This window comes from Thunnus maccoyii, chromosome 8 (assembly GCF_910596095.1).
Source record: "Thunnus maccoyii chromosome 8, fThuMac1.1, whole genome shotgun sequence".
NCBI classification, from domain to species: Eukaryota; Metazoa; Chordata; class Actinopteri; order Scombriformes; family Scombridae; genus Thunnus; species Thunnus maccoyii.
Genome location: NC_056540.1, coordinates 3,455,910 through 3,468,359, shown reverse-complemented (window position 1 = coordinate 3,468,359; position 12,450 = coordinate 3,455,910). Strand labels below are relative to the sequence as shown.

Below are 12,450 nucleotides of genomic sequence, written 5' to 3'. Positions count from 1 at the left end.
CCTCACCACAGCTCAACAGGGAAACACTGTCCGAGGAAACACAAAGAGGGAATTTGATGGAATTTGAAAAAGACTGTAAATGTGTCAGATATCCACTTGATATGACTAACTCAGACTGCTGAAGCCTCATATAAGCTTCACATCATCTTTTAAATGCATTTTTATGCAAAATTGTGGATTTTGGCCCCCATCATTTATATTGAAAGCACTATTGAAGGGGACCTTAAATAGTCAGTATGAACAGGAGGAATTATTACAGCAAGGAAAACCTCTTTCACTGTTCAAATGGACACCTGACAGTTTTTGTAAGACAGACTTGAAAAACTGTGAACCTGTCCTTTAAGTTTAACTCATTAACTTCTGACAAGGATCAAGCCCTTGAACACTTTGATTATGCTCATATTCATTACAAATGGTGTTTTAGTTTATCATTGTGAAATTATTTTTCATGAAATGTTTTTTTCACAGAAATCTGATTATTTTTTCCATTTAACCAGCAGATGTCGCTTTCTACACATGAGCGCATGTGGTGGCGATGGCAATCCAGAAAAACTATTTACTATATTTGGACAGTTTAATATAGGCCTACCCTATCAGGACATGGTGCCGTAAAGCATTGAAAAACACTGAATAGGACTAGCTACCTCCCAGCATTTGACTACCAAGACTATCTATCTGTCTGTCTGCCTTAATCCAGCATGGTCTGTCTGTTCATGCTTTATTGACATGAAGCAAACACAGGATGTTGGTGAGGGTGGTATTTTCTAGTACCATCTTTAGTGGTAGTTAACAACTGCGAACTGAATTGAACAGTATTCAATTCAGAGGCGACGAGTATTTACTATCTGAACGTTGAGGTTCTAGTGTGAATCTCGATTTTACGGTCTTGCTAACGGGACAGTGAATGCTGCAAAACTTTATCTCGCGAGAAGCGACTTCCCTGAACAACATTGTACGTGGCTTCACAGCTGAGGATTGGGAGTGTTTACTGGGATGCACTGGTTTAACTAGAGATACAGATATGCGTATTGACAACATATGAACGTCGCTTAAATGTTATGTGTAGTGAATTCATGTCTGTGAGTTTGGACACGGAGCGGTAGCTGGTGTTGCTAACGCCTCCTCGTCATCCAGCAGCAGCTTTCCCTGCTGATCATCCACAGCCCGTCGCGGACATGGCGGAGAGCGGGTCGTCGGGTGAATTCTCCGGCTCTCTGACGAGCTCGACACTTCCGCCGCCGAGGACCCGCATCTTCAAAATCATTGTGATCGGGGACTCGGGTGTCGGGAAGACTTGCCTCACGTACCGCTTCTGTGCCGGCAAGTTCCCCGAGAAGACCGAGGCCACGATCGGTGTGGACTTCAGGGAGAGGCTGGTCGAGATCGACGGCGAGAATATCAAGGTGTGCATTGCAGACACTGTTACTAGGAGAAGTGGGTATGCTGCTGGTTCTGATGTGGGGAAACAGAGTCGTGCAAAACTCAAGCAGTCTGTAGATAGAAATAGATGGATATCCATATTAGTAAAAAAGCCCATTAAATACAGCCAGCAAGCCTGTGTGTTAGTCTGCAGGAGGACAGTGTTAGTGAGCATGTTTACTATCATGTGCAGCCCTGCAGCTCTGATAGCTACTGAACAGCTTCACTGCAGCAGCTGAGGGTGAGGTGCTTTGCTCAAGGGTACAGCAGCAGTAGTTACTAAGGGAGTGACAAGTACTGCTCACTCACTTTTTTGACCAGAGTTTTTCTGCTGGTTTAAGCTGAACTGTCCCACATATAAGTTACTATATAAACCGCACAGTTTATTGGAAAGGCAACTTCATTGTAAATAGCAGTGACATCACAGCCATCCCTCCCTTGGCGCACACCTTAAATTGAAAGCAAAACTGTCTTGGCTAGGAGGTGCATTTGTTGGGGTCTATTTTCAGCATTAATCCACATTCGGTGTTCTAGTGAGTATTTGTGGCAGCAGGATGATGTGTGTGTGGGTTTGAGTCAAAATAAACTGCAGTGTGTGTGTTTATGGTAATGGAGGAAAATGTCCCCCAGTGCAACACTGTGGCTCATTGATGTGTTTTTTTTTAATAGTTTTTGGACAACAATGAAGCTTTATGGTACAAATGAATAAGATCTATCAGATGTTGAATAAACACTCAGTATTTCTTAGTAGAATCAGTTAATTGTTGGTTTTAGTCTCTTTATGGGATTTCATTTCCACACTCTTCCCCACAGATCCAGCTGTGGGACACTGCAGGCCAGGAGCGCTTCAGGAAGTCCATGGTGCAGCACTACTACCGTAACGTGCACGCTGTTGTCTTTGTCTATGATGTTACCAACGCTGCCAGCTTCCGCAGCCTCCCCGCCTGGATCGAGGAGTGCAAGCAGCACGCTCTGGGCACAGAGGTTCCTAGGATCCTAGTCGGAAACAAGTGTGACCTCCAAGACTCCATCCAAGTTGGCACGGATGTGGCACAACAGTTCGCCGACGCCCACTCCATGCCCTTGTTCGAGACGTCTGCAAAGAACCCAAACAGCCAGGGGGACGGAAGCTGCGGAAACAGTGACCACGTCGAGGCTATTTTTATGACGGTGGCCCACAAGCTCAAGTCTCAGAAGCCTCTGGTGTTGAGCCAGCCACCTGGAGGATCAGGGGGCACCATCAACCTGAGCAGGGGGAGGGATGATGGTGCAGATGGGGCCAGGGGCTGGGGCTGCAGCAGCTGCTGAGGGAGAAAGATGGAGACACAGAAGGAGACAACTTCAGCGTGAGGCTGCACAAGGCTGATGAGTTTGAAGACGGGAGAAACTAAAGAAAGAGTGGAGGTCTAGAAAGAAAGAATGCACCAAGCAAAATGGTCTCACAATCAGAAACACACACATACAGTATGAATGTCTCCATCACACAGAAGCACATGCTTCAGCTTTCATTTATAAATGACTTTAAGTGTTTTTTGGGTAGTATTTACAGTGCGAGTGTTGTTTTGGAATGCCAAAATCTACTGTTGGTTCATGGAAATGATCCTGAACTTCGGCCAAAAATCAAATCTTAAATCAGTCCCGGGCCTGCACCACCAAGGTTAACCTACAAGGGTCCTGTGGCAACAGAAAACATGGAGACACAGCAGCATTAATAAATAATGTAAAGGAACACCTGAGATTGTTTGGAAGAAAATGTCATCCATGGAAATTTCTTTCTGACAGCTGGTGAAATGTTAAATCCAAGTTTCTGCCTCTTGTGGGAACAATGACCTGAAACAACTTCCACTGTCACATGTAAGAGGCAAAAAAAATCCAGACAAGACCAACATCATGTCATCATGAAGAAGCACCTGATCCGCATTACTGGCCACGATGCACAACTTACATTGATTTCAACAGGAATACAGAATATTACTTTTTTATGCAGATTGATGGAAGGGGGGGGACAAAATAACAGAACACCTTACATTATAATGCAATCCAACACAACAGGCTGCCACATATATGACTGATTATTTATGTAGTCAGTCACCTTTTAGTCAAAACTGTCAGAGAAGATCATCTCTGTTAGTTTTTTGAGTTTGTGGTAATGTAGTACTGTCATCATGTACAGTATATTAAGGTGTTTGTTATTTTGTCTGCCCTCTGATTCAACTATTTTATTAAAGGTACCCCATGGAGTTTCCTTGTAAACAGTCATGTTTACTGTATCTATTGAGGCCTAGTAAACACACTAAATGCATTTATTTCCCCCTAAAACAAAGCAAATCTTTTTTACAATTATATAAACCTGCATTGTTTACGTCCTTGTTTGCTAGCTAGCAGCCGTTCTGCCTTTGCTGACACATTGCTAAATCTTGTTAACACCAACAACTGTTGATCAGTGCAATAGTGTAAAAATCATCGACAAGATGGTGGTATGCACCACCAGCGTGCACATGCTAGTAGAGCATTTAGATGCAAACAATACAGGACTCCTGCTTAAAAGCAGCGCCTCCTGATGGTCGTCACTAGTGGTCAAAAAACTCTGCAGGGTACCTTTAAGTCTGGCTGCTTTGAATTAAATGATTGAAAACCTTTCACTCTTTACAAAAAGTGCATTATATCTTGAGGGAAGTGAGTTTATATGTAACCTTTGTTTGTAACCCAGGGATAGGAAGCATGGGTAGACTTGTAGTTGATTGAGAAAAAGGGATGGTGGTGGTAAAATTGACTGAGGTCATCACATTCACGTTTACTTACTAGGAATCAAAATGGGATATTTAATTATTCTTTCTTTTTAATCATGTACTCCAATGGTAAGAACAGTTGGACCCCTCTGCCTGCTTGTCAGAAGCCTGGGCTTTGGACTAGTCTAGACTGGTAAGCAGAATGAACTGTGGATAGGCAACATGTGTTTGGGCTACCTGCACTGGTTAGTTGACTAGGTCACTAAGACTCCTGATAGATTGAGCATGCACCTGACAAAATGTGTCCCAAAACTGATTTTGTCATGCTGTTATTGTGAGGTGTTACTGGGCAGGTCCACATTTTAGAGTAAGTCTGGAAACAGCTGATGGGGGCTAGCTGGATTAAAAAGAAAAGTCTGATTAAATAAATAAAATGTCACTTGACAACATTGGCAACAAATAGGTGAGAGGAAAAAAGTCACAGCATCACATTGTCTGAATACACAGCTTTTAGCTCTTTTGATGAATGGAAACATTCTCCCAGGCCAGTACAAGCATTTTCTCAACATCAGCTCATGTTCCTTTAAAGACCAGTTAGAAGTTAGACAACACTTAAAGGTACCCTGTGGTGTTTTCTTGTAAACAAACTAAAGCTGTGTTTACACTCAGTCTTTTTCACTGAACACACCTCAAACCTAGAGGTCTAACTAACTTGCTGAGTGCATTTATTCTCATAAAAACATTTGCACAGCTACATTTAAAAAATATTTGAAATCCTGCAGCGCTTACATTCATGATAGCTATTTAGTTGTCTTCACCTTTGTCGTCACATTACTGCCACCAAATGTCAATCAGCAGAATAGTGTGAAAACATTGGTTTGGTGTGTCCTTGTGCACATGCACAATACAAAACACAACGGGGGGTCCATTTGTCTGTAACACTATTAGTGATCACCAGCTCCACAGGGCACCATTAATGGGTACTTAAAGTAGTGGCTCGCAGGTTAAGAGTGGAGCTGTGCCAAAACTGGTCTCATCTTCGAAAGTCCAACACATCAGATTGAGAATCAGTATTTCAGCCTAACATGCTGAATATACTAAGATGTTTATTCCTAAAGTCAGTGATGGGGAAATGTCCCAGGAATCTGCTGTTATCTTGATAAAGGATGCAAAGGGAACCTGTAAGAATGGAATATAGAAAAAAGCCGTTAGTCTTTGTCAGCTGTATAAAAGAGCCAGATTGGTTATCTACAGTACTGTGTAGGCTAGCCAGTGAATCAAACAGTTAACATACAGTACCTCTCAGTGTGTAAGGCTTTGTAGTGTGCACCTCTTGGGTAAATGGATGTCTATACACCCACTACATATCCTGTATGTAAGCTTGTGATACAATATCCAGCATGTCTCACAAACACTGTTAAAGCTGACTGTAAGTCTCCATCAGCCGTTACGCACCTGAGGCTGGTGTGTATATGTTAGTTTGCAGCTCTGTGTCTAAATTATTCAGTTTTCTTCGGCCACAGCTGGTCCTGTGGCTCCTCTGCTGATCAACCCCAGGTTTAGCTGTACATTAACGTCTTCTCGAAGGACTATCAATCAAACCAAATGGCCTTCTCTCAGGACTTGCTGTTCAGAGGCTATGCACAGGAACTGGAAAGAACACGAGCAGAGACAGGCTGTGCTAGCTGCATCTCTGCAGCCTGTCAACAGTGGAAGACATCATGTGGGCGTTTTATTGTGCTATATTTGAGTGCTGCTTTTTTATGTTCAATAAGTGTCCTTTGTTTTTGAGAAGAGAACATCTCCCCCACCACCCCCAGCAAATACTGAGAAAGAACATATCAATTAGTGAAAGGTATTAATGACTAATGAATGACACTACTGGGGACAGGAGAAAAAGGGAGACGCTTGCAATGGTTTTGACATGTGTAACCTTGCAATAAACTACCCTGAACATTTCAAAATGTGAAGTCATCTCTCTTTAGATGCAGCAAGTTGACCAAATGGTAACAGCTCAGTCAGGTTTTATTAATTAAATACTAATAAAATATCATAGCTAACAGTCACACTGCATACAGACAATCTGCTATTTCAGTCTTCTTTCCTCACACATACAGACATGCAACTTGGGCAAGGTTTCAATGAGTCTAGCTATAGGAATCTTTGGTCAGAGAACAAATAAAGACATCCAGAGTCCAAAGTGCTTGCTCTAATCAGTGAGCACAAACCACTCGCATATGTCACATGAAGATCTCTATAAAACATCCCTGTTTTTCAAGACTTTGGCTTCTTCATCTTAAGTGGATTGTTAAGAATCCTCCCATCTGTCCAGCCAAAAAAACCAGTATGAAATGTGTAGGCACAACTTATAGGTATTATAATCCATAATCATCTCATTTGGAATGAAGACGCACAGGAACAAGTGGGAGCAGACACTCTAATGTAGATGTGTGTCAGGTCAGTCTGCTGTATGGTGGCAGTTTAGAGGGTCCCTCCTCTTCCTCCACTCTGCTGCCCTGGTCAGTGGACTGAGCTGGAGAGTTGAAGAGTCTGTCGTCACCACCTGCTGGACAGAGAGGAGAACTACATCACAGACTGACTGCTGAAAGCAAAGCTTCACCATCAAATGGTAAAATTACAACTATGGTGGCTAAGGACATTTAACAGCTGTCCTTACCTTGCCAGGTACACACCATCTCAGTGTCCCCGGGGTCGCACTGAGGAACCAGTGTCTCCTGCACACACAAACATTACAAATGAGAAAGAAAAGTGAGTCTGATTTAAAAATCAAAGCGTTATTTTGCTACAAAATGTCATTTTTTGGAAGATAAAATCCTTGTTCTCAGAATAATCAAAGGGGCAATGTTGAATAAAACATAAAACTGAAATCTACAGTACAGTAGCATAGGCAGAAATGTGTGTGGTGGGCACAGAGTGGGCTTAGCCTGTCCAAGACTAATCAAACTGAATAGGTTCTGAAATGCATATGTTAATCAATAATAGGCCATTACAACTGTAGTGGCGATATGTCCTCAGTTAAATAATAAAAATAAAATAAAACAAACTCAAAATCAAACAACCACAGAGACACCTCAGGAATGAATCTTAGGCAAGGAAAACAAGTCCAATATCCAGGCAAGCATGATGTTTTGTGTGGTTTATTTTACCATTTCAGCAAGTGAACAGAGAGCAATGGCGTCTGCAGCCTCTCCTGCCCTGGTAAAAAGAACTATAAACCCTTCCCAGTGCCTGCTGGTCCCATACCTTCCTACCCATATATGTAGATTCACCTGGAGTACTCACCAGTGCTCAAATTAACTAAAATATTAATACTGATGTTATCATCAAACTATTTCAGCTGAAATAAAATAGCTAAAGTGTATGGATAGAGGTACACCAGCACCAACATCCTCAGTAACGTTAAAAATAATGCTTGGCACGGTGGCCACATAAACCACGGAAGGCAGACAGCAACATCAGCATAAAATCCAATTGTACACCCAACAAAAACTACACCCAATAAACAATACTGAAATAGGCGATAGGTTACTACAGTCGGAATTGTAAATTAGCTTACTTTTGATGATTATAGCAGGAGATGACTGGGCACAAACACAAATTATTTCATTACAGTCCAACGCTTCAGTCAGTTCTCTTTCAAAGGAGAGCAGGAACAAAGAGTTCAGTCTGTATCTCATCATTGATGCCCTGATGCCAGTTTTTATCTGACTGACAGTTGAAAAGAGTCTTTCAACAGGACAGCTTGTTGCTACTGCTGACAGGGAAAGGGCTGAATTAGCAGCCGTGTTCGTGTTGTTACTACTTGGCACTTGTTGAGAAGAAACTGGCTCAGGAGGAGGTGTCTGGATTGACAATGATGGCTGTACTTGAGCAGAATTCTCTTCCTTCTGCTCCTCACCACGTCTTTTTGTTACAAACTTAAGCAAACTGCTTTACTTCGCCATGGTTTTTATCTGAACCTACATTAAAAGCAGCTAGCTAGCACTCCTTAACTGAAAGATCCTGGTTCCAAACTGAAAAGATGGCGCTGACCATAAGCTGCAACTCTGGGCTTCTAACTGGCTCAAAGTTAACAAGTTCAGTAGTGACTGCAACTGATCATTTCCTGAACCCCTCCCGTGAGTGGGGACTGTCTGAGCCTAGCTTAGCAACCATAACCAGGTACAGCAGGCCTTATGCAGACATGACGTTACTTCCAGGTCCAAGGAGCATATCATTAGCTAACTACATTATATGGTGGGGTCAAAGGTGATGTTAGAAAAACCCTCTTACGGAATGGAACATCCACAGTGTAGTAGCTATTTCACACCTGTGCGGGAGCTAAGATGTTACTACATCACAGGCCAACATTAGAGGCTCTGTCTTTCCTTTATTGGATTTAGGGAAGTTTTCACTCCAGCAACCCCAGCCAAACTCATTACCCAGGATAGCAATACGTCCTCATTCCCAACGCTTGTTCTCTTGTAACATTAAAAGTGAAGCACCAGTAACTGAGGGGGGCAGGGATTAGAAACCAGTCAATTTAACAGTTGGGTGAAACATCATTATCAAATTTTTACTTCAACCTCTAAACCTCACAGTTAAACCAGAGACATTACTTCTCAGTGCAGGCTAATTCAAACTAGAAAAAAGTTTCCACACCTAAATTACTTGAGATATGCTACATCATACAAGGTACAATGTTTAGAGTGTTTTCCTTCTGTACTGAATGCAATTCAGCATGACTGTTCTTCCCTACCAGTCCAGTTCTGGCATCATAGCAGCCACAGCAGGGAAGACTACGGCAGCCGACGAAGGCGATGAGAGAGGAGAGCACCAGGCTGATGGTGCAGGTCAGCAGTATGGTGGCATTGGCTCCCTTCACCATTCGATGAAGCACGAACGTCTGAGCAGAGAGAAAAGCAATGTATAAAACTTGTAGTGAGGTTTTATAAAACACATAATATAATTGTTAATCTATCCTTCATATCTTACTCTACAAACCAAAAATTTCAAAATTAACTAACATATGATCTCCATAACAACCATCAAAATGAATTAACACCTCTGACTGTCTAAATAGATGTCACGGCAGGAAAATCACAGGTGGAGCTAATAATGTTACTGATGTTCCATGTAAGTGCATCAGTAAGCAATGTTAGTGTGCAAGCATGCACAATACCAACGCCCTGACACTGTTTACCTTATTAATTACACCTGTGTTTGACAAATCTGCTGTGTGTAATGTCTACATGATACACTGCGTGTGTGTGTTTGTTTACCACTTGGGGACTGTCGTGGTGGTGGAAGACATCTTCATCCTCCTCCCCATAGGTGAGTGTCAAACAGGAGTAACCTGATGTAAACACAGCAGCTGCACAGGAGAGACCTGCTGCCACCACCATCACACTCACCTGGAGGAACAGGTAGACAGCCAATGAATGACACTGTGTGTGTGTGTGTGTGTGTATAAGAGAGAAAAAAAGTGTGTATTTCCCACTATCTAACCGATACATATTTCATTCCCAGAGCTGCAATGATTAATCAATTAGGTGCCAACTATTAAATTAATTGCCAGCTATTTTAGAAATTGATTAAGTTTGAGTCTTTAGAAAAAGAAAAAAAAAATAGTCCAAATTCTCTGATTCCAACTTCTCAAGTGTGATATTTTCTGGTTTCTGTGGACTGTTGGTCGGGACAAAAGAAGACATTTGAGGACGTCATCTTGGGCTGTGGGGAACAGTTATTGACATTTTTCACCATTGTATAAACCAAACAACTAATCGATTAATTGAGAAAGTATTCGACAGATTAATCGATAATGAAAATAATCGTTAGTTGCAGCCTATTCACTTCCTTAAAAACAAGTTATTATAGAAATAATATAGTAGTGCTAGCCATGCCTTTCCCTACACGAGTCCACATCTTGCCATGGTAGTAAACTATGACAAAGAAAAAGAAAACTGTTAGAAATCTATTTGGAACTCATGTCTAAAAAGAGAAGAGTCCAATGTTCAATACACACAGATCACTGGTTGATCTGCTTCCAATAATTTATCACACTGACCATATAATAGCTTCTGTGTCATTGTGCCGTTTACATTAATTCCTAGAATTTTAAATCTGTTTGGGTACACTTTGAAGCTTTGGTGGTGATCTAAATCCTGTAGTGTGCACAAATGTTTGGGGCAGGAGGGAGCCATCATCCCTTCCATTATGCACCACCACAACCAGCAAGTGTTATCATCTACCCAGTGCAGAGTAGAGTATATAGTATAAATGGCTGAGTCTTATGGATGATGCTTTTGTAATGTGTTGTTTTGCAGAAACGTCAATACTGATGATGTTTGGTGAATGAGTTGCCTCCAACTTCTATTGTCCCCTTGTCTTTCAGCAGGTTAAACACCAGCAGCAGGAATAATATGAGCATGTCCAAACAGACATTTCACACACACAGGACACAGCAACAATAACTTAACTAACATAACTGTGCTTATCTACCTTTTTCCTTTTCTACACATCAAGATATTACACACAGATTCAAGTTTAACAGTTTTTTGTGTGAATATAGCAGCTGTCACAAAGTGCAATCTGTGCCTTCAAAAAATGTTGGGACAATTTTATTTCAGCAAAACACCATTTCCTCAATCCTTCTTTTTTATTTTTGTCCAAGGAAATGAGTACAGGGAGTTTTCAGTTTAGCTGTAAAGGGTCGGTTCACCCGTATTACTAAAAACATATTTCCCCCCCCTTTTCCTCTAGCAGTGTCTCTCCATACAGGTACTGTAATTTTGGTTTATTTGTCCAGGTTTTCATATATTTGTTCAGATTTTTGAACATCAAGCAACAATGCTGAATGTGCCAGATTGTTGTCGGTTCATGTACAGGGGGGTGGAGGATGCCAAGTGTGTACAGTACCAAAACACTGTGCATCTATCATGGACACTTTCCAGTGATCATTTCTTGTGACCAAGTCTGTTTCTCCTTCAAACAGTGTTCGTGGTAGCGCTGCCCTCCATCGCTGGGGTCAGGGTTATTGGTTAGGCATCGCAGAGATGTGATATGGCTTTCAGAGTAAGTTAAGGGGAAAGAGAAATCAGTGAGGTCACAACACCACCTGCAATGAATGTGTCTGTGCACACCACTGCTGAGAAAAGGTAGAACACTGCCATGGCTTAGTGTTTCATTAATGGACACTCAGGTTCACATGAGAATATTACAGACAGGAGATCAAAATGAAAAATCAGAGTTGAATATCACAAAAACACCAAATACCTGAAAATTAGAAAAGGAAAGGTACTCCAGAGGCAAATGAAGAAAAAAAACTTGCAGAACCTTGAAAAGTAAAGTTAACATACACAAGTGGAAACCAGCACATGACTTACCAGTAGTGAGTTTTTCCTTTGGGAGGCAAACAACGCCAAAACACCTGGAGAGGCCATGATCTAAAAGCAAGTGAAAGTAGCAATGAATGAAATGACAAACCAGCAGCAGAAAGAACAAAGGCCAGTGAGCAACTTAAACAGGTAGAAACACTGGAGGGTCTGTCCTAATGACAGCGTTATATCTCATGTTAATTGGATATATGGCTATGGCGAAATGAAGATAATAATTTGTAAAAACGGTTACGTTATGATTAGAATAGTAGCCTACACTTAAAGGAGTAAATTTGCTGTCAAATTTTGAGTGTATAGTCCAGTATCGGTGGTCGTATTAGTTACTCCATATTTTTTGATGCTGTTTCAATGAGCCCGTGTTGTTTCACTACTGAAGTGTGTATGATAGAGGATGAGTCTCACCAGTCCTCCCCACACCGGGGTCCTGGTGGTACTCAGCGAGGTATCCTTGCGGAAAACAGCGTCCATGAACCCACAAACCAGACAAAGACCCGCGCAGGCCATCTGCAGGATACCGAGGACAAGCACACTCTTCTGGTTAAAAATAAAGTACCTGTACCGGTCCATCTCCAGGTGTTAACCCGCTAGAAAGACGACCCTACAATACAGCCTACAGTATCTAGTTCAGCTTGTGGGCGAAACTTCAAGTTCGCTTGATGCTCGTCGTCTGTTTTTGAGTCTTCTGTGTTAAAAGCATGAGTCTCGGTGTTGATAACTGCAGAAAATATGTCTGAAAATTAAAATAGAACTGTTTTCATTCCAGGAAGCGACACTTGGTGTATTTTCCCCAGTGGTGTATATGTTCCGGACAGTAGGCTGGTTTCAGTGTCGGTTCAGCAGGTAGGAAGTTTATCCATTAACCTGGCTGACCAGCAGCAGGTGCGCTGTCGCTTTTCCAGCCCTGA

The 12,450-nt window shown here is 41.9% G+C and overlaps 2 protein-coding genes across 3 annotated transcripts; one reads left to right on the top strand and one right to left on the bottom strand.

Moving 5' to 3' along the window:
- The first annotated feature begins 676 nt into the window (after positions 1-676).
- On the top strand, positions 677-2,727 carry rab33ba (RAB33B, member RAS oncogene family a). Its single transcript, XM_042418950.1, has 2 exons — positions 677-1,403; positions 2,233-2,727. The coding sequence occupies exons 1-2, from the start codon at positions 1,176-1,178 to the stop codon at positions 2,725-2,727; spliced, it is 723 nt and encodes a 240-aa protein (XP_042274884.1). The 5' UTR covers positions 677-1,175.
- A 3,428-nt stretch (positions 2,728-6,155) lies between these two features.
- On the bottom strand, positions 6,156-12,436 carry zgc:113425 (uncharacterized protein LOC541425 homolog). Of its 2 annotated transcripts, none has more exons than XM_042418952.1 (6): positions 11,948-12,436; positions 11,534-11,593; positions 9,431-9,562; positions 8,908-9,054; positions 6,826-6,883; positions 6,156-6,711 (listed from the first exon to the last, which is right to left on the bottom strand). In XM_042418952.1, the coding sequence occupies exons 1-6, from the start codon at positions 12,110-12,112 to the stop codon at positions 6,602-6,604; spliced, it is 672 nt and encodes a 223-aa protein (XP_042274886.1). In that variant the 5' UTR covers positions 12,113-12,436; the 3' UTR covers positions 6,156-6,601. The 2 variants fall into 2 exon arrangements, with proteins under 2 accessions (XP_042274886.1, XP_042274885.1); XM_042418951.1 differs by having other exon boundaries at positions 6,156-6,714; positions 11,948-12,432.
- Between the last annotated feature and the right edge of the window lie 14 nt (positions 12,437-12,450).